This window comes from Cynocephalus volans, chromosome 8 (assembly GCF_027409185.1).
Source record: "Cynocephalus volans isolate mCynVol1 chromosome 8, mCynVol1.pri, whole genome shotgun sequence".
Taxonomy (NCBI): domain Eukaryota; kingdom Metazoa; phylum Chordata; class Mammalia; order Dermoptera; family Cynocephalidae; genus Cynocephalus; species Cynocephalus volans.
In genome coordinates this window covers 57,426,669-57,449,215 of record NC_084467.1, presented here as the reverse complement: position 1 = coordinate 57,449,215, position 22,547 = coordinate 57,426,669, and the positions used below count along the sequence as shown (strand labels likewise).

The 22,547-nt window shown below is 36.6% G+C and overlaps 1 protein-coding gene across 1 annotated transcript in view; it reads left to right on the top strand.

Annotated features, from left to right (window-relative positions):
* Nucleotides 1–247: 247 nt before the first annotated feature.
* SLC35D1 (solute carrier family 35 member D1) overlaps nt 248–22,547 on the top strand; it is a 45,694-nt gene continuing 23,394 nt past the window's right edge. The window contains exons 1-8 of the mRNA XM_063104552.1: nt 248–645; nt 1,439–1,472; nt 1,570–1,656; nt 2,353–2,420; nt 3,960–4,031; nt 4,659–4,727; nt 5,694–5,796; nt 9,224–9,316. Coding sequence (XP_062960622.1) covers nt 443–645; nt 1,439–1,472; nt 1,570–1,656; nt 2,353–2,420; nt 3,960–4,031; nt 4,659–4,727; nt 5,694–5,796; nt 9,224–9,316 — 729 coding nt within the window. The 5' untranslated portion in view covers nt 248–442. The remainder of the gene's footprint in view (nt 646–1,438; nt 1,473–1,569; nt 1,657–2,352; nt 2,421–3,959; nt 4,032–4,658; nt 4,728–5,693; nt 5,797–9,223; nt 9,317–22,547) is intronic.

Below are 22,547 nucleotides of genomic sequence, written 5' to 3'. Positions count from 1 at the left end.
GATCGTGCTTGTGCGCAAGCGCAAGGCGAGCGCGTCGCTCAGCGTCCGTGTTTTGTCGCCTGGCCCTCCTGTGCACCCGAGTGGTTCCCCCGGCTTCATCTCCCTCTTCGCCTTGGGCTCGGCTTGCCCCTGCCCCTAATCCAGGCCCTCTCTAACTCCTGCTCAGGCCAAGCCCGGCGCGGCCCCTACCCTCTGACCCCGTGTTGCATAATGCCCGAGCAAAGTCTCCGGGGGTGTGTACCCGGGCGTCTCTGCCCCTGGGCGGGGACGGGCGGCGGCCGTGCGGAGACCTGAGGCGGCGAACACGCAGCCGGCCCAGTCCGCGGGCCCAGACCCCGCGAGTCCCCTGAGAGCCGCCGCCGCCACAGGCCCCCGCGCTTCACGGCCCCACCGCCAGGCCCGCCCGCCGCTCCCCTCACAGGCCCGCGCCGCCGCCGCAGCCATGGCGGAAGTTCATAGACGTCAGCATGCTCGGGTTAAAGGAGAAGCCCCCACGAAATCCTCCACACACAGAGATGAGGAGGAGCTGGGGATGGCGTCGGCCGAAACGCTGACCGTGTTCCTGAAGCTGCTGGCCGCCGGCTTTTACGGCGTGAGCTCCTTCCTGATCGTGGTGGTGAACAAGAGCGTGCTCACCAATTACAGGTAGGGCCGAGGCGGCCGAGGCCGCGGAGGAGGAGCGGGCGGAGGCGGCGACGCGCCGGCTCCCTGGACTTTGACTGCCAAAGTTGAAGCTGAACAAAGTTGGGCGGGAGCTGGGGAGGGCGGGCGGCGGAGCCCGCGTGGCGCGCCGGCCTGGAGATGGGGTCCCACTCCCCGCGCAGAGCTGCGGCCGGCCCGGTGCGCGTTCAGGCGGCGCCTGCCGTTCTCTTTGGTGCAACGCACTGAAAACCCTGCCTTTCGCAGCGTTTGGAGCGTTGGAGCAAAGTTTCTTGGGGACTCTGGGCCCCGATGCATGTCAGCAGGGAGGAGAACGCGGGATGCTATCTCTCCTCCGCCTCCTGCACCAGAGCCAGGGCTTCAGTGCCCCCTGTACCTGCTGACAGCCTCTGGGGACGTGCGCATCCTCACGCCCATTTACAATTACTCTCTCGCTGTCACTGGGATTCTGAGGCAGAAGTGTTTTTTTGTCCTTTTTTTTAAGGTGTGAAACCGTTGCAGAGATCTAACTCCTTCCTTGAAAAATCCATTGTAGGCAGCTAACTGAGATTGTAACAGTCGGACAAGATGAGACAAGTGGCCTCCCGAGGCTACAGTATCAGCGGTGTGGCCTGACAACCGGCAGGGATTTTTCTCTTTTGTTTGGATAAGAGGGAGACGTTGTTGTAGATTGTATCAAAATACATTTTAAGGTTGCCGATATGCAAATTGAATTCACAGAGCTAAGTTTGGGTTTTTCTGACCCTGTTTTTTCTTTCTTTCTTTAACCTTTTTGCAGATTTCCCTCCTCACTATGTGTTGGACTTGGCCAGGTTAGTTGGAATCTTCAGCATTACGTGGTTTATGTTGTTAGAACTTCTGTGTGTGTCTTTATATATAGAACAGTGAATCTGTGTTCTCTGTTTACAGATGGTGGCCACAGTGGCAGTTCTCTGGGTGGGAAAGGCGCTCAGAATAGTCAAGTTTCCTGACCTTGACAGAAATGTACCTCGAAAGGTAAAAGAAAAAGAAAGTAATACTTTGTTTTATGAGCAGTCACCATGTATTTTTTTAATCAGTGCCTTGCATATTTAAAAATTGCAGTCTTGAAATCTCCCAATCTAAAGTGAGTATAATTAAGGTCAACAGTAAATGTAATAATACATGTTAACATCTCACATCTCTTTAAAATTAAGAAGAAGAAAAAAAATTAGGGATCTTCTGTGTTAATTAATGCACACTTGTTGGGAGCACAACAGTTTTGCAGAAACTGTACCCATCTAATCTAGCCAGTGTGTCCTGCATTCATTGTTCTTTGAATTTATTTTCATATTCTTCTGTCTACTTTTGCTTGACTCCAGGTGAAGACAATATGCTTTTTCCTTTTCTGCCGACAGTAGAGCCATGGGTTAATACATTACCATACTTTAAAGCAAATGATGTTTCTCTCTCTTATTGGTTGATCATATTCATATTTCTGTTTCTTTTCTTCCCTGCCTTCCTCCCTTTCTCTCTTTCTGCCATAGTAATGCTGTTAATCCAAGAATAATGTTGTTTGGGTGTTTCATGGGGGTCAAGATTGTGTCTGAGAACTAATCTTATGTTTTAAGTGGAAAGAATTTGATCTTATAAACAAAACTGTTTCTGTTTGAAAGGACCTTGTTTTAGCTATCTTTATTATTGAGTTTTGTTATCCCTTTTTAAATTTTCTAGACGTTTCCACTACCTCTACTATATTTTGGGAACCAAATCACGGGACTGTTCAGCACAAAGAAACTGAAGTATGGATAACTTTATTTTACTAGTGAGGTTAATATAATGTATTCTTAAAATTGTACTTGAATGTCAAATACTTAACACATTGTTATTGATTCTGGAAATAAGAAAAGGGCCGGAAAACTTCTATTACTAAATAATGAAGATTGCACCAAAGGTTTTTAGTTTATGTTCTTTTCCTTTGAAGCAAAAGAGTTTTTTGTTTATTTCACCCCCCCCCCCCTCGCTTTGATGTTAGAAGTCTTAAAATGTTATAAAATGCTGTGATAGGAGATTTTCAATTTTTTCCAGGCCTGCAGTAGTGAAGGATATATGCTAGGCTTCTGGGATTTCAGTTCTTTAATATAGTTCATAAATATTATATTTTAGGCAAACTCCACAGAGCAAAATCAAAGGGTGAGCATGAGAAGTTTTGCAGTTTTTCTTTTAATTAAGTAGTTAAAATAACATTAGCTAGAATCCTGATACAAATAAGATTAATATCTTACCCATGGCAGCATAACTCTACTCCATGAAAACACTGTCTGATTACCCTGTAACCTCTCAACTCCTGACTTCTCAGCTTAAGTAGTGTGATATATATTGGGTGTGTATGATATTAAAACAACACACATAGGGAAACCATTTAACAGATGCCTATGGCTTCACCACTTCTACACCAGCTAAAGCCCTAGCACATTGGATGATTGCAAAACAGAATGGGGAAATCTTTGAGGATCAGAGACAAAATGTTTTTCATTTCCTCGTTTTTAAACCTGAGAAACCTGACAATGACCAAGATGATATCTCTGGGGACGGTTCCAAGGAAGTCATATGTATCATGGGTGGGGGCATCCTTTCCATCTCATTACCCACTTGGAAAGAAATGCAGGTCTGCTGCATTGTGTAGAGTTAGCTTTTTTCTTCTATTGTCATCTGTCCGTTCATTCACACCCTGTCTTTGATTGCCAGCTAAGTAATAAAGCACTTTGGAGTGAGATAAGATATATTCAGAAATAACTATATTGCAAGAGGGTGTATGTTTGAGTAGTGCAAGCAAAATGCTCTGGGAATTTAGAGGAAGACAAAATTACTTCCACAAAAGGACAGTCAAGGAATGTTTCGTGGGGTAAGATTTTCGTAGATGTTTTTTGGGTGGTCTGTGGGGTGGGAAGGGAAGTCAGTCCAGTGAAGAAAGGTGAAAGAAGCCTTTTTCTATTCAAGACTAAAATGGTTACTGTTCATGGTATTTTCATATTTAGCAGGATAAAATAAAGAAAGTGGATGTTATTAGTTTGTGATAATAGATGTATGATCACTACCGTTTTGTAGTTAATTTAGTGTTTCTCACTTCTGGTAGTTTTTAAAAAGTGACTCTTTTAGGCTTTCAAATAATTATTTCTAGAGAGAGGAGTTTAATTTAATCACAGATGAATCAGCATGGAATTTCATAATGGAAGGAAGCGATTAGCATTATTTTAAATTGCCAATTTGAAAAATCTTGGTTTAAAAAAAATAAATTGTTTAACTTTATTTTACCTAGTTTTCTTTTTTTTTTTTTGTAGCTTGCCAATGTTTACAGTTCTGAGAAGGTTCTCCATCCTGTTTACAATGTTTGCTGAAGGAGTTTTACTCAAGTGAGCTAAATTTCTAATATATCTATTATTTAAACAACTTTAATGATCTTGAAAAAGTGCCCAGTATATGTGAGATATTAAGATTATTTGTCTTGTTTCTATTTCAACTTTCGAGAAGTTTAATCAACCTTTTTCCTTAGTTATTGGAATTGATAGTTTGTGGGAGCAGTAATGGGAAGGTGAATTGAAGTTGGAAATCTATCTGAACACGAGATTTACTTTCTAGAATTCTGTACTTACTGCTGCCACTGAGTGAAGCTGGGTCAGAATCATAGGTAGTGTAAGTTTTAAACAATGTTCGTATCTTAGCTACTTTTACTGCAAATGTGTGTGACCTTTTCCTACTGAAATAAATTCTGATCTACAAAAATTCAGTCCCACTAATAATTATAACAAATGGTAAGAATTAGAAAAAATTAGTTCAGTTGTTTATATAACAAAATGAGTTTTTGCCTTATCAAAGGGGTTCTTTTAAATATTTAGCTTCTTGGAAACATTTAAAATATGATTGTTTATAGCTTTTTTAAAGAAAACATGTTACATATTTTTTCTGCTTATGTTATAAAATGAATCTCTGTGAATAACAAAGTCACATATATGTATTTTTTATTTTTTTTTATTTTGTAGGAAGACTTTTTCTTGGGGTATTAAAATGACTGTATTAGCAATGATTATTGGAGCCTTTGTAGCTGCCAGGTAAGATGTGAGCCTATATATAGCACATTAGAAATTGTTGATAATTATTGGTAATAAATGATCAGTTATAAATAAAAATAACTCTTTATAGCCTAAGTAAGAATCATATCTTTGAAAAGCATCCAAGGAGGAAGGGAATCTGAAGTTAGTCAGAGGGTTGTTAGACTGCTTGGGGTAGCGGGTGTGCATTAGGCTACTCCTGCGTAAATTGCAGTGGCATAGAACTCATCAGAAGTCTTGGTTCCATTTAGTAGTTCAGTATCTTTGCAAAATCATAAAATGTGAGGCCACTATTTTAGCTAGTGTGCTGAAGGAATACTTTTCTGAGATTTTCATTCATTGTGTTAAATTTACTAAGTTCTTATCTTGTGCCTGGTACTCGACTAAGTACCAGAAATTTTCAGTTTCCCTAATCCTACTAGTTACATCTTATAGGTTCAATGGGCATTTATTTAAGTATTCGAGTTTTACTATGTGTTTAGACACTGTTCTAGCTTGATTTCAGAACTAACTGTGATCCACGCTTCAGAAATTCCACCCAGTGTCCTAACTATTTGTGCAAGATAGTCCTACCTTTTGTGTGAATCTTTCGAAAATGACATGTTAAAAACTTTATCCTTTTGGTTTTCCTATCTGTGAAATTGAGCTCTGATGCCTTCTGCCTTCCTCACAGATGTACTGTAATGGTAAATTTGGTTGCCTGTTGTTATCTGACTTTGAAACATGATTGATTACTGCTAATGTTATTTTAAGTGTTAGTGCTTCTCATTTCTGAAGAATCCTTTATTGAGCATGCAGTTACAAACTATGACCAGAAATCAAGAAATGCTAGTAGCTCATAAAATGCCTAATGTCATTTACCTAGATAAGAATATGTTCTTGCAAATGTTATACTTCAGACCTATGTAAAATTAAATGCATGTTCTTTAAACAAATCGTTCTTAAAGTGTTGCTTATGTTTTACAGCTCTGACTTGGCATTTGATCTGGAAGGATATGTTTTTATTCTGATAAATGATGTACTGACAGCAGCAAATGGAGCATATGTAAAACAAAAATTAGATTCAAAAGTAGGTAGCAATCTAAAGCTTCTTTAACAGATGTTTACTGGTGTTGGGAATGGTAATGCCAAAGCATCAGGGAAAAAGCAGGGAAGAAAGCAAGATGCTTAGGAGGGATGGAAAGACATGGGGCTCTTTGAGAGTAAAATGCCTACACTTTGGTGCTGACATAAAAAACTTAATTTTTTTAATTAATTAACTGTTAGGCTTTATTGCTGGCTTTCCTAGAAGAGATTGCATGAATATTGACTTAGAGTGGTGTAGTGAAAGTAAGGGGTGTTCATTAGAGAAAAGTGTTAGAAGTGTTCATGGTTGTGTACTAGATGACTTGGTGAGGAATCTGGGACAAGAAAGAGAAATATCTGGAAGCCTTTGGGCAGGCATGAAGGTAAGAGAGCATTGGAAGGGGCTGTAGAACAAGGATGGCTTTGTGTGTTTACCTTACAAATAATGGGAAACTCTAGGGAGCATTAGGATATCTCAGGGGCAACATTGAGTTACCTGGCCTAAATCTCATGCATGTGAACTTGGTATTCCTAGTTCTTTGCCCTCCGCCTGCAGCATACACACAAAGGCTTTACAAGATATTTTAGTTTGTTTACTATATTCTTTGAATGTAGACAGATTAAATTTTATTTTTAGATCAAGCCAGATCATCAGAACGCTGAGTATTAGAGCCATATTGCTTTTGCTACATTATGTTATGAGATTATATTATTGTAAGAAATAGCTTTGTGATACTCAACTTTATATATCATAGGGTGGCTTAAACATCAAGGAATTGCCTTTGATACCATAATGTATCCTATCCATATATGAGGACCCATATGAGATATTTATCTTAAATGTCACCATAGTTTTTCCTGTGCAGCTGGTACATTTTTATCTCATAATTAAAACTTTAACTGACCATGACTTTATCTTATTTTCCTATCTTTATTTTTTCTTCAGTCAGATGACCTTATCTTCTTAGCTTTTAGATTGTTCTGATACATTTACAGTATTTCTGAAACTACTTCAGGTCCTTTTTTGAAACTCATATCATAACTACATACAAAGGCCCTACCTACTCCATAGTAGTATTAGTATCGAGTTGGCATTGTCTTGACGAGGGCTTTGCCTTCTCCTCCAGAAAAGAAGTACAGATTTTATGGCCATCCTAGTAGGTTTCATTATTTTCAGAAAATTTTTTTTTTTGGAATATCCTTGAAGAACTAGGGACAGTGCAGATTTGTTTCCAACACATTATCTTTAAATACACCTTTTATGTCTTGTCCTGCATCTATGTACCTGGATAACTCTGTATAATGATTGCATTTTAATGGAAACTACTAGTAGAACTTTATTTTTTTTTTAATAGCTAAAGAAAAGGGAGCAGTTAGAGATTTGGTCTTACTGTGTTTTTTTCTTTAGCCCATTTGCTGCTTTGGGAAATAGGTGCTAATATAGCAGCTTCAGCTGTCTAAAACAGCACTGTCCAATAGAATTTTCTGAAATGACTCTGCTGTCCGTTAACAGTTAACTACCCACACATGGCTATTGAGTATTTGAAAAGTGACTGGTACAACTGAGGATCTGAATTAGTAGTTTTATGTAATTATAATTTACTGTGAATAGCTACATGTGGCTGGTGCCTGCCATACTGGACAGCACAATCTAGAGTACATCCTAGAACCTAGAAAAAAATAAAGAGGTTTCAGTATTTTATTCCTAGGAGAGACCATTGGTTCCTCACTAAGAAATGACTTATGGCTTATTTTAATTAGAACTTTTAAGTTCATTGGTCTGCTTTTCCTAGTTCATGCATTAGAAACAACAAACTAGAAGGAAGGATGCATTATGTATGGCCACATTGAGATGTTTTTAATAAATTAGGAGTTTTATTACCGATGATTTCAGGACTGCTTATAGTCTTGGTCCTTTGAGCCACAAGTCATACGCATAAAGACTTTGTGCTGCATTTTAGATCTGAATGCAGCTATTGAATTTAAAACATTTTTAACTTAAAGGAAATCATATAAAATAATACATATTTATGATAGAAATAGTAGAAAACATAGGTAAACAAGAGGAAGAAAACGTAAGTTTCCCTTAGTCCTACCATCAAGTGGAAGCACTGCTTTAGTGGATATCCTTTACTTTATATGTGTATGTGCATATGTATATGCACTTATCTATATGTAAAAGTTTTAAATGAAAGAGGAATGATACGTAATATCTTTTTTTAAATTTTTTTTTTTTTTTGACGACTGGCTGGTGTAGGAATCGAACCCTGGACCTTGGTGTTAGCAGCACCATGCTCTCAACAACTGAACTAACTGGCTATTTCCTAACTTAATATTTTTCACTTAGTACTGTTTCATGAACACCTTTCCATGTCACTCAGCATCATTAAACATTTTTTAGTGGCTGTGTAATGTTTCATTGCATAGCTGTATCATAGTCGAATCAGCTACTTTTCTGTTGTTGGATATTTGTTTCCAGTTTTTGAAAGCTGCTTTTGAAAAGGCAGTTTAACTTTTCACATCATTCAGTGGTCTTTCAATCATAGAAGTTAGGCAGATATCATGTCCCTATCCTTACTACTTCTCCATAACCGCCCCCCCGCCAAAAAAAAAAAAATCCTGGTCTACTTTTTCAGGTGACTCTGCTTCTTGCTGAATGTCCCAGAAGTGTGTGAGTAAGTCCTTCATTGCTCCCAAAGAGCTGAGGGCACAACTATTCATAATGTGTTTTGGTAGTTGTAGTAATAGTGACCTTAATCTTCATTGTACTTCGCATACACATTTTCAGAAATACTCACTGGGAAGTGCTGTCTGTCTGTGTTGGTCTAGCCTGAGTCTGGGTGTCTGAATCTGTCCGTACATCTCTCTTAAGTGGCACTCTGTTATGCTTCTGAAAAGCCCAAGACCAGACTGACTCTTCATTTGATTCTGGAAAGGGAAAGGCTTCAGGGATTGTTTTTATGTAGATGAGTATATGTGTTTAAAATAACCAATTTCCTACTTGCTATTTTAAGGCAGCCAGTTGATGTCATTTTTATTTCTTTGAACTTAAGCGTTTAAGGAGCTTACTTCAGATAAGTTTAAAATCTTGTAAGTTTAGTTCTTTGGGGGGCCATTTTAAAGTTTAGTTTTTTGTTGTTGTTGGCAGCTGGCCAGAAAGGGGATCCAAACAATTGACCTTGGTGTTATCAATACTGCACTGAAACCAGCTGAGCTAACCAGCCAGCCTGGTTATTTCTTAATGTTTACAGAATTTCTGACTTAACTTATTTGCTGTGTGTGTTGTGGAGGAAGGCTGTGTGTGTGTGTGTCTGTGTGTGTCTGTGTGTATATATATATATGTATCCGTCATTGGGTGATAACTCTGTTAAAGGGTTATGCATATCTGTTTGCTAGAACCAAATGAAACACCTAATTATCTTCTATTCTAGGAGCTGGGAAAATATGGTCTGCTTTATTACAATGCACTGTTCATGATTCTGCCTACCCTGGCCATTGCATATTTCACAGGAGATGCACAAAAGGTAGGACTTTCTAATTATGGTTTAATGGCTTATGTTGGTGAATTGCATTATTTTTTTTATGACCAAAAGATAGACTTTTGGGTTGTTAAAAAGAAATGTGCTTATTAAGTGACCAAAAACTGAGAACTTATTCTCTAGTTTGCTAATGTCATACTAACCTTTTTTATTGGCATAAGCATTGGATAGTACTAAAATGGCTCAAAATAGCTCTGGCTGTCAGCATAAAAATAGTGTATGTCAACCAGTGTCCTTTTCTTATGTGTCAGAAGGATAGAAGGGAATTTTAACATTTCTGTTATACTGTAAAATATAAATAGTAGCAACCTATCCTTAAGAAACAAAAAACCTTGAAATAGTAAAAATTCTTCAGACCCTTAATAGAATGCTAGGCATTACTAGCAGTTCTCTGTTTCAGTTTACAATTGTCATCCTGGTTAAATCCCAACCTGTTTCTTTTTTTTCCTCAGGAGATATTTAGCACTGTGTGGTGACTTAACTATATAAATAGCAACTAATATAGTAGTTTACCAATTTTCTGCAAATATTTAGCTAAATAAAACCAGAATAGAGTAGCAAAATAAATTCAGAGGAGAATTTTTCTCTAAAGCATGTTCATAGGAGAAAAATTGATACCATATTGTTAGAATTCTCCAAATTTTGCAAACTAAATGGAAATTCACAATTCTGCCAAGAAGTCTGTACCAAGATTCCTTCTAATGATTCCCCTGGCTAGGAGCTTCTTCAGAATGAATGTGTTGGTTGTCCACTCTAATGATACTGATGATTTCCACAGATCAGTGGGAGCTGAAATAAATTAAAGTTTTTTGAAAGCAGTTAGTTATTAAAAAATTGTTCTTGAACCAAAGGCAGGAGACTGACAGCTCCTTTTTTGTTTTTTTAATCAAGACCTCTTTCTTTTAAAGAACTGTCACAGATCATCTTGAATACATGTGTAAATGTTTTAATGAACTGTGACCTGGCTGCCAGTAAGCTTAAAAGTGACCTCAAAGTAAGAAACAGAGCTATTGTTCAAAGAGTGTTGAGTATTTTTTGGCTGTGAAAAAGTGTGATGAGACACTAACATTGATTGAGTCCTATTATGTGTTAGTCACTTGTATATGTAATATAATGTAGTGTTCATAACAGTTCTAGAAAGTTTGAATTACCCTTATTTTACTAATGTGGATGTAGAGGTTCAGAGAGACTAAGTAACTTGCCCGAAGTCATACTGTTAGTTGGCAGTAGCGTCAGGATTTAAACCCAAGTCTGACTCGAAGGGCTATGGTCTTTACACAGTGTTCTGCCTCCTTCTAGCAGAGGCAACCATCACTCTTCAGCTTTGGGGCAAGAATGTGGTGTAAAATAACTAGCCCCTCATGGCAGTACACATGGTTCCAAATCTCAAGACCAATCTAAATATGAGAAAGTTGGAAAAATTAATGTAGTTAGGTATTCTAAGGACTTAGCAAAGATGGAATTTTCATTAATTGGAACTTTGACTAGTAACTTGCAGGTACTTGAAAGAATTGACCAAAGGAGACATTTCTTCATTCCAGAGTGATGATTATTTATGTAGCAGTTGTAGCATAATTCATGCGTATTTCAGAGTTCAGTAACTCACAATCAGTTTGAAATGCTTCAATATAATTAAGATGTTTATTCATAGCGTAAAAAGTTATAAGCTAGAAGCAGACTTTGGAGACCTTAGAGAACATCTGGTTCAAGACTCGTATCTCATAGATGAAGAAATTGGGGCCCAGATAGGGCCAGGACTAGACCCCAGATTTCCTCATTCTAAGACCAGCACTCTCACTCTTCTCACAATACCACACCCTGCTTCCTTCTAAGTTAAAACCAGTGCTAGACACAGGAATTTGAAGTATACTCTGCACGCAGTGAGAAGTCCTTAAAAGTTTGTGATCTACATGGTACGATTGAGAGAATTTGGGGCCAGAATGCAGAAGATCAGCAACCTCCGATTCCGTTCCTTACTTCTATCTGACTTTGCACAAGTCCCTTCTGTTCTCCCAATGTGCTTTGTCATGTGTAAAATGAGTAGTTTGAATAAAATGTTCTCTAGTTAGAGCCATTGGTAGGTCTGAGACAGTTTCTGAGGAGTAAAAACATGCCAGTGTGGATGCCTGGCTGCTATTTTCACAGCTGGCATAAGCTCGGTTCTCCCTGATAATCAGTGTTGATAAACTGCTCCCGTCTCTTGGAATCCAACAAACTAATTTCTGTGTGTGTGTGTAATTTTTTTTAGTTTATTCAGGGTTTTCAAAATCTTGGGTTTTCTAAGAACCAAGGAACTAGTATATTCAGCACTTATTTTTTTTCTGAAACGTGTTTTCTAACTTTAAAACATTCTTTTTGTTTAAAAAACAAAAACAAAAACAAAAAAAGCTATGTATCATGCAAAAGCCAGCTTATCGGGCCGAGCCCGTGGCGCACTTGGTAGAGTGCTGCGCTGGGAGCGCGGCGACGCTCCCGCCGCGGGTTCGGATCCTATATAGGACTGACCGGTGCACTCACTGGCTGAGTGCCGGTCACGAAAAAACGACAAAAAAAAAACAAAAGCCAGCTTATCTAGTTAACGTAGGTGAAGGTGGAGTAGATGTCACTTTACTGACTTTCCAAAGTATCAGGACAGATTGCATTTAAACTTATTAGTTGCTACCTCCAAAAGGGAATCTTTGCAGCAGAAAGCCTATGATTCACAGAGTCACAGGAGTTGGAGGCTTTCTTGCAGCATACCCTACTAGGAGTTCTCATATAGGAAAGGAAGACACACCTTTGCTGTGGATCTCACAAGGCCAGTACTGTGGGCACTGGTATATTGTATAATGTCTTCATTATATCACTGGTTAAATTACATGGCTCAGAAGTGTTACAGGAAAAATTGCTGCACAAATCATCTACCCTGAGGTGTCTCTTACTGAACATTGCTGACTAAATAATGTAGAAATTTTACATGTTTGGTTAGCCTTTTCAGAGTTGTTATTCTTTTGTGGATCACTGTATGGACAATACAGACTGATTTTCAGACCCTGAGTTATTCTCTTCTCATTGACAGATCCCTTCTGTTTTCTGGGCCTTGGTGTTCTCATATGTAAAACAAGAGGATTGGATCAGTTATTCTGTAGTTATGAATAGATCTTTCTCTTTCTGTGTATATTGTTTGACTGACAAAGTAATGTTTTTAGCCATTATTTCCTTTGAGGATATGCCTTTTTTAATAAGAGCAAGTGACCTAGTTGGTAAGGCAGAGTGTGTAGTTTTGCCATGATATGTAGATTTTATATAAGTGGCAGAGCCGCATGAGCAGAGAGGTATGATGAGGATATCTGAGCTCCAATTTCTTGTCTAAACTAGGGGCAGGGGGCAGAACAGGAGAGACTGTGGAAAATGGTTACATTAGTATACAGGGTAGGGTGGGTAACCCAGCACCACTGGCTCCATGAACTCGCCTAACTTTCCCAAGATAGGGAGAGAACCATGTAGATCATTTGCACCACTGACGTTGTCTTCTTTCTGCGTTAGCAAGTTTCCTAGCAGTTTACTTTCAGGTAAGGATTCAATTTTTTTCTCAATAGTGTTACAGGGAAAGAATTTTTAAAATAGAATGATATCATTCATCAATCTTTTTTCTTCCCCATGCCCAAAGACTAAGTAGTCTGTTTATTTTTAAACTTCATATTAAGCAGAGAGGTATCAAAACAGTAGAAAATGTCTCACTCACATTTTGAATTTCAGTTCAGATCTCAAAATAAGTTGATGACTCTTTGCTTAGCAGATTTCCTGTAAGTGGGAATGGTTGTATCTAAGACTCAAGTGTACACTGAAATTATTATACGCTTCTAACTGTTGCTAATGTTATGCTGTGCTCATTGTAGACATTGCCAGGTAGTCACAACACTTTCTTGCTAAGCCTAGATGTAACCTCAGACTGTTTACCAAGACAGTTGTCCAGACAGCCAGAATCAATCAGTCATAGCTGGTATAGAAGAAAAAATCTGATTGCATCCCTCAACTAGATTTTATCTTTGTTATTGGTTATATAATTTTAGTGCCTAATCTCACTCAGATACCCTCTTTCTCTCTTAATTTACTTAACCTAAGCAAATAAACAATACTTTTTTCAAAATTAAACTTTTTTTCCAAATATTTTTATTTAATTAAAAGTCTTATTCAAACTAAATGCCTAGTGATAGGAAGTGGTAGGTCATATAACCTTTGCTCTTGTATTTAAAAAAAAATTTTTAAATTAAAAAATTTTTATTTTATTTTTTTCCAGAAAAAAAATGATGTTTTATTGTTTCCTTCTTCAGTTTATATATATATATGTATATTTGTATATACATATATATATTTATTTATTTTTTCAATAATTTATCAATTTTTTTTTTTTTTGGAACATAGTTGATTGTACATATCTTTGGGGTACAAAGTGAATATCAGTACCTGTGTGCAATATGCAATGTTCAAATCAGGATAATTAGTATATTCTTCATTATACAGTGTAATTGATTTTTGTGACCCTTTACCAATTCCTCCCTTTCCCTCCTTCCTACTCCCCTTTTCCTACCTCTAATAACCTCAATTCTGTTTTAATCTCTTGAAGGTTCAACATATTATTGTGATTTTGTATCTTTTTGTAATTTTTATTTATTTATTTATTTTAGCTCCCACATATAAGTGAGGACATGTGGTATTTCTCTTTCTGTGCCTGGCTTATTTCACTTAACATGATTTTCTCTGAGTTCATCCATGTTGCTGTGAATGGCAGAATTTCATTCTTTTTTATGGCAAAATAGTATTCCACTGTATAAATATACCACATTTTCCTTATCCAGTTGTCCAATGATGGACATTTAGATTGGTTCCAACTCTTAGCTATTGTAAATAGAGCTGCAATAAGCATGGGGAGTACAGGTGTCCCTTCAACATGATGATTTCCATTCCTTTGGGTATATACCCAGCAGTGGGATTGCCCTTTTATTGTGCAACATTCTTTTCATACCTGTGGTGTGTATTGGCCTGTGGTGTTACATTACACTGCCAGCACATGTAGATCTAGAAAATTCATTCAAAACAAAAGGGAAGCCTAAGAAAGTGTCTTTGTATATTCAATCTAAAATCGCAGGCTCTGCTCAGCCAGGATTGAAGATCGCAGGCCTTGTGGCAGAAAGCCCGTTTAGTTCTGTGTCACGTACAGATGACCAGGCAGGTCATTCCCTTCACAATGGCTCTTTATCAGAGCTTTCTTTAGAAGCAGAAGTTTTGTTTTGTTTCAGATGTTTTTTTTTCCCCCCTGATTAACAAAGTAAATGTTCACTGTGCCTTCTGGACTTCCTATCTTAGGAATAATAAAAAAAAATTGCTTGCAAGTCTGAAAAATAACAGTGATGGTAGTTTAAGGGAATAATCTCTACTGTATGTAAATTCTGTATGTTCTTTAAGTGTCTGCATTTCATTCTCTCAGTTCATTCTCCTAAGAGGCAGATGGAGCAGACTACTTTCTACATTTGTAATATAGGTAGAAGCTCATAGAGGTTAAATGACTTTATCATGGCCTCATAGAAATGCATTAATGGCAGAATTAGAACTCCTGCTTTTTGATTCACTGATCAGTAACCATGTGGAGCCATAAAGGAAAAAAAAATTGTGGATGTGTTGCCTTCCCTTTGGTTTTCCCCAGTAGTACAGTTGGAAAGACTATAGGTTATGGAACTGAGTAGGCACTTACTAGCCGGATAATTTTGGATAAGATACTTAACATTTCTGAGTCTAGCACATAATAGGCACATAAGCACTAGCTCTTATTGCTTTTTTAATGCTGTCTTTAGGGCAGGGGGAGTGGGCTTCTTTGTATTATAGGGACTGCTTGAGTTATATTTACCCTACGGCTGTACTTTCAAATGGCTGCTGCTTGTTCTGTTGCAGCCAAGTCTGTTCCTGCAGCAAAGCAAGGAATGCAACAGGCTGCTTATGCTATAAACTGACTTTTGCCAGAAATGGGTCAAATACTGAGGAAAGGGGGAAAAGAATTATTTTTTTATTTTTGAATTTTATATAAATGGAATCGTGTTCATGAGATTTAATATCCTACAAATATAGTTATTGTGTCGCCAGAGGTGACTGTGTAGTATATATTTGGGGCATTTTTTTCTGAATAAAATTTAATGTTCCATGTAGAGAGCCTTGGGCTTGGAGTATGTAGACTCAGGTCTACCATGTATTAGCTCTGTGACCTGAAGTAAGTGACTTATTGTCTTCTGGGTATAATAAGACCTGACCTTTCCATTTTACAGGGTTGTTGTGGGAATCAAATGGCATGATGTGTGCAGAAATACTATGTAAACTATAAAGCACTCATCAAATATAAGTCAGTTCTTTTTGTTTGTTTGTTGTTTGGCAGCTGGCTGGTATGGGGATCTGAACCCTTGACCTTGGTGTTATAATAATACCATGCTCTAACCAACTGAGCTAATGGCCAGCTTTTTTTACTGGCATGGTTTGTGCCTTCATTATCAGCAAACCTGATTAAACCATCTTTAGCATAGTGCCCCAAGGCCTGCTATGGGGCCTGGCACGTGGTTGGACTTAATAGATGTCAACATAATACACTGAAAGCAGAGGAGATATTTAGAGCTCAAGGAGGGACAGAGCTTAAGTGTATGGAAAAGTTTATTGGAGGTCTTTGCTGAATAATTCTGATTACTTTCCACTCCTGGGCCACAAATAGAAAAAATTAAAAAGTAATGATTATATATAGTAGCTGACATCATTTATTGAACCAGACTCCCTCTGTGTCAGGCATTGTAGCTATATTGTTTCTAATTCTGATAACAATCCTGCAGGATAGGCCTTATTATTATTCTTTTTACATATGCAGAAAGTAAGGTTCAGAGAATCGTCATAGTCCAACACAGCAGCTTATTCTCTTTTCTTAATGACTTTGGAGGAAAAGAATAGTTTTCCTTTAGGAAAGGAGGATAATTTAGAGGAAAATTCTTGGGCCTGGATTCCTGTTAACATTTTAGCTTCAGTGAAATGAAGTGTCTGCTTTTCAAGCTGATCTAACACTCATGTCACAACTGGAAGAAGCCTTATACCATGCAGTTCTCCCACATAGAAGGTAAATCTGGCATTATGAAGCAGTTGTGAGGTGGTTCAAGATACTGAGTTTCTGAATCCTGGTCCACTACTTTTTTTTCTAGGTACAATGGCTTTTCCTGCAGGGTACCAGTAACCCTTCCAAAGATAGTTCTGATGCTTACTTGTTGATTTGCTGGGTTATGTGTTCCCTCTTCAAAGAAAAAAAACTCAGTGCAAAAGCTCCTGAGTCTTATGCAGTGAAAATGACCTTTTACCATTAGAAGAAAATTTAAAATGATGTTAACTATACCTCAGTAAAGCTGGGGAGGGGGAAACTGAGAGCAAACCAATATTTTTGTGAATAGTTAAAAATGTGAACAATTAAAATGGAAAACATACTTTTATGAGATTCTGGTCCAGTTTCAGATAAATGTGAGATAAATATTATTTAAAAATAAGTGAATAAAATTATATAGCTTTAAAATGAAACTTGAAATACATTTAGTAGCATGTACAAGCAGGTGTGTGGGTGTATTAAAAAGCAAAGTTCAACTTATCTGCCTTAAGAAAGTGATGCTGGGTCATATAGATCATGGTTGTTTAATCCACTACGATGAGTATTTGTCCTAGGACTTCTAAGTGCTTGTAGCTATGCATAATGACATATAATGCAAACCCTGCTGTCAAGGAACTTATAGTCTTTCTGGCAGAGGCCAGTCTTCTGAGTCCTAGGTCAGTTTATTGCACTTTAGTGATTTTTCATAAGAGGGATATTATGTTTACAGGTATGAAAGAGCATAGCATGAATTTATCCTTCATTCATCCAGCAAACAGTTGTTAAACACCTGCTATTTGCTGATCACTTTATTAAGCACCATGGATACACAGCTAAACCATCAAGGTATTTTAGTGTCTGGTTAGATAATGATGTACATATTTACCTGATACAAGTAGCACTTAGTGTTCTGGAGAGTTTGTCAGGAAAGAGACTAATGTACAACTTAGGTTTTTGTGTAAGGCTTCCTAGTGGAAGCATCGTTTGAGACAAGTTTATAATTCAAATCAGGAATTAAATGTGTTCTTTCCATTCCTAGCCATGTTGGAATAACAGGGGCAGTATTTACCTTTGTGCCATAAACTACTAGAAAACCAAACATATAGGAAACATTTTTCAGACTTTCAACAATAGGCAGTGAGGGATTGTTGAGAGAGAAAGGACAAGAAGAGAAAAAGAAAGCTATAAGAAAGACTCAAGTAGAACTTTTAGGGATGAAAAATATAATATCTGAATTGAAAAAATATAGTGGAGGAATTAAACAGCAGATTAGACACTGAAGAAAAGGTCGTGCATTAAAGACAGTAATAGAACTCTCCGAGATGAAGCACAGACAGAAAAAAAAAGAGACTGTAAAACAAATGAGCAGAGTAGTAGTGACATGTGGAACAATATCAAGAGGTCTAACATCTGTGTAGTTCTAGTCCCTGAAGTGGGGGAGCAGAAATTTTTTTTTCTTCCAGATTTGATGAAAACTCTAAGTCCCCATATACAAGGAGCTCAACAAACTTTAAGTAGAATAAACACAGGAACCTATACCATAAAGAGACATTTCATAATGATAAAAGGGTTAATTCATCAAGAGGACATAACAGTCCTAAATGTGTATATTCTTGATGAGAGAGCTCCAAAATATGCGAAGCAAAAACTGATACAACAGAAAGGAAAAATAGACCAATCCACAATTATAGTTGGGGTCTTAACATTCCTCTCAGAAATTGATAGAAAAACTAAACTGAAAGTCAGTAAGGATATAGAAGACTTTGAATAACACTGTCAACCAACTTGACCTGATTGACATTCAAAAATACTCCAATCAGCAGAATGCACATTCTTTTCAAGTGCACATGGAATATTTACCAAGATAAACTATTTTGTGGGCCATAAACCAAGTGTTAATAGTTTAAAAGAATTGAAATCATACAAAGTGTGTTCACTGACTAGAACAGAATTAAGGTAGAAATAATAACAAAAATATTTGGAAAATCTCCAAATATTTAGAAGTTATATACCTCTTAATAACACTGGCCAAAGAAAAAAGTCACAAAATTAGAGAATATTTTGAACTGAAGGAAATCAAAACACAACACAGCAAAATTTGTGGGATGTAACTAAAACAGTGTATAGAGGGAAATTCATAGTTTAATTAAGTGCTTATATTAGAAAAGAAGAAAGGTCTAAAGTCAGTGCTCTGAGCCTCTACCTTAAGAAACTAGAAAAAATAAGAGGAAAGTAAATCTAAGGAAAATAAGATAAGAGCAGAAATCAATGAAATAAAAAAACCAATGAAACTAAAAGCTGTTTTTTAAAAAAGATCAATAAAATTGTAAACCATAGCCAATTGATCAGGACAAAAAGTGAGAATACACAAATTACTAATATCAGGAATGATGGAAGTGGGAAATCATCACAAAGACAGCATATGTTAAAAGGATAATGAGGGAATATTATGAACAATGATTTTATGCCAATAAACCTGGCAACCGAGATGAAGTTGACAAATTCTTGAAAAAGACGAACTACCAAAGCTCTCTCAAGAGGAAATAGTTAACACGAATAGCCCTATTCTATTAAATAAATTGCCCCGTTTATTTAATTAAAATTCATTAAAAACCCTAACTAATATAGGGCTATTTAACAATAGCCTTATTTTTATTAAATTGAATTTGTAGTTAAAAACTTTCCCAAAAAGATAATTCCAGTGCCTGATCACTTCACTGGACAATTCTACAAAATATTTAAGGAAGAAATAATACTTTTTCTACATAAATTCTTCCAGAAAATAGAAGAGGAGATAACACTTTCCAGCTGGTTTTATGTGGTCAGCATTACCCTCTAAAAAAAGATGGCAAAAACATTACAAGGGGAGATAAAAGTATAGAACAAAAAAAAAAAAAAAAAAAAAAAAAAAAAATCTGTCAATACTCATAGATAAAAAGAACAATATATCATGACCAAGTTGGGTTTATTCCAGGAAGTAAGGTTAGTTTAACATTTGAAAATCAATCAGTATAATTTGCCACTTTAACATTAATAAAATGGAAGAACAATCTCAATAGGTGTAGAAGATGTAAATTTAACACCTATTCATGAATTTAAAATTCTCAGAAAACTAGGAACAGAAGGGAACTTTCTCAACATAATAAAGGGCGTCTACTGAAAAAGTTATTGCTAACATACTTAATGGCTAAAGACTGAATACTCTTCACTAAGATTGAGAACAAGGCAAGGATGTCCACTCTCATAAAATGTTCTGTTCAGCATTATACTGGCCAACCTCATTGGTGTAACAAGGTAAGAATAAGAATTTAAAAAACTTAAAGATTAGAAAAGAAGCAAAACTGTCTGATCATATATGGAGAAAATCCTAAAGAATCTAGAAAAAACTGATTAGAACTAATTAGCAAGATTGTATGATACAAGGTGAGTATAGAAAAATCAACTGTATGAGAATACTTCAGAAAGTTTGTGGAAAAATAGAATTGGAAGATAATATAAATCTGTGAACTTTTTGAAGTATCCTTGTACTTCCACACAACAGTAGTGAACACTTGGAAACTAAGTAAATAGTACCATTTATAATAGCTTTAGAATTATGATATACTTAGAGATAAATTTAACAAAATATGTCAATATTTGTTCACTGAAAACTATAAAACAGTGCTGAAATTTAAAGGACCTAAATAAATGATTTTTATATTTATGAATGTTTATGAATTGTATGGCTTGATATTAGTTTGTCAGTTCTCTGCAAATTGATCAGAATCAACACAGTCCCATCCCACAGGAAGATTTTTTTGTAGAAATAGATAAGCAGATTTTAAAATTTATGTGGAATTGCCAAGGACTTGGTATATAGTCAAATCAATTTTGAAAAAGAGCAGTTGTTAGTGGATTTATTTTACTTGATTTCAAGATTTCTTATAAAGCTACAGTAAGTAGGACACTGAGGTATTGGATTGAGTAGACATAGATAATTGGAACAGAATAGAGAATCTAGAAATAGAAATAAACCATGTGGCCAGTTATTTTTGTCAAAGGTGCCAAAGTAAATCAATGAGGAAAGGATAATCTCTTCAACAAATGGTGTTGGAACAATTTGACATTTATTTTTATTTTTATTTTTATTTTTTATTTATTTTAATTTATTAATATACAGTGTAGTTGATTTTTGTGTCCCTTTACCAATTCCTCCTTTCCCCCATCCCCGTCCCTCCTCTCCCAACATTTATGTGCAAAAAATTGAATCTTGATCTTGACCTCATGAAATAACATCTGGAAAATTAAAAATTAACCTGAAAAGTGTTATAGGTTGAATTCCCTCCACCCCCAAATTTATATGTTGAAATCTTAATCCTCAGTATCTCAGAATGTGACTTATTTGGAAATGAAGTCATTGAGATATAATTAGTTAAGATGGGGTCTTACAGGAGTTGGGTGGGCCTCTAATCCGATATCACTGGTGTTATTAAAAGGGGAAAGTGGACACAGACACACACATAGGGAGAGTGCCATACAAACATGAAGGCAGACATCAGGATTATAGCTTTGTAAGCTAAGGAATACCAGAGATTGCCAACAAACCACAGAAGCTAGAAGAGAGCCATGAAACAGTTTTTCAGTCCGTAGAAGGAACCGACCCTATGGACAGCTTAATCTTGGACTTCTAGCTTCCAGAACTGTGAGACAATAAATTTCTGTTGTTTAAGATACTCAGTTTTGTAGTATTTTGTTATAGCAGCCCTAGCAAGCTAATATAAAAAGAATCATAGAACTTAGAGTTAAAACCATTAAACTCCTAGAAGAAAATATAGGAGAAAATCTTTGTGACTTTTGGTTAGACCAAGGTTTTATAAAAAAAGTTTTAAGCAAGAATTATAAAAGACAAAGTTGATGTTAGACTACATAAAAATTAAAATTTTTGCTTTTCAAAAAACACCATTAAGAAAATGAAAAAGCATGTCTCAGACTGGGAGAAAATATTTGTATTTTATGTGTGTGTGTGTGCATATATATCATATATATGATTAAGGGCTTTTATCCAGAATATATGAAATAAACTCTTACAACTCAGTATTAAGAAGACAAATAACTTGCATAAAAATTTGGCAAAAGATTTGGACACTTCACCAAACAAGAATAATAAGTAAGCACATTAAGTGTTGGCTGGTTAGCTCACTAAGTAGAGCTTGGTGCTGATAACTCCAAGGTCAAGGGTTTGGATCCCCATACTGGCCATGCCAAAAAAAGCAAAATAAATAAATAAAACCACATTGAGAGTTACTTAACCTGGTTAGTTATTAGAGAAATGCAAATTAAAATTACGAGATACCACTTACCCTCTAACTAGAATGGCCTATAACAGTTGCAAGTGTTGGTGAGAATGTAGAGCAATGTGAACTCTCATATAATGCTGGTGAGAATACAAAATTGTGTAGCGACTTTGGAAAACAGTTTGGCATTTCTTATAAAGTTCAAGATACACTTACCCAAAGAACTGGCAACACTGTAAATACCCATTTACTAGGTATTTACCCAAGATAAATAAAAACATGCCCACAGAGGGACTTGTATTCAAAGGTTTATTGCAGCTTTATTCATAATAATAAGTTGTGGAAACAACCCAAATAAATGTCCATTGATTGGCAACTAAATAAGTTGCGGTATGTTCATAAGATGGAATGCTAATTGGCAGTACAAATGAATGAATTACTGATACACACACCATGGATGAATCTTAAAAACATTGTGCCGACTGAAAGAAGCAAGACACAAAAAACATGTACTATATAATTCCATTTGTATGAAGTCGTTAAACAGCAAAACTGTGGTAACAGAGCTGAAAGTAGACCAGCAGTTGCCATGGGCTAGAAGTGTGGGAAGGGATTGATGGTAAAGGGGCAGGAGGGAACTTTCTGGGGGTGGGGTGTAAGAATGTCTTTATCATGATTGCAGGTTGCATGACTATGCATTTGTCAATCTCATTGAATTGTACACTTAAAATTGACGACTTTTATTTTTTATATATTATACTTCAACAAAGACAGAACCATAAACAAACTGAATGTCTGCTGTCAA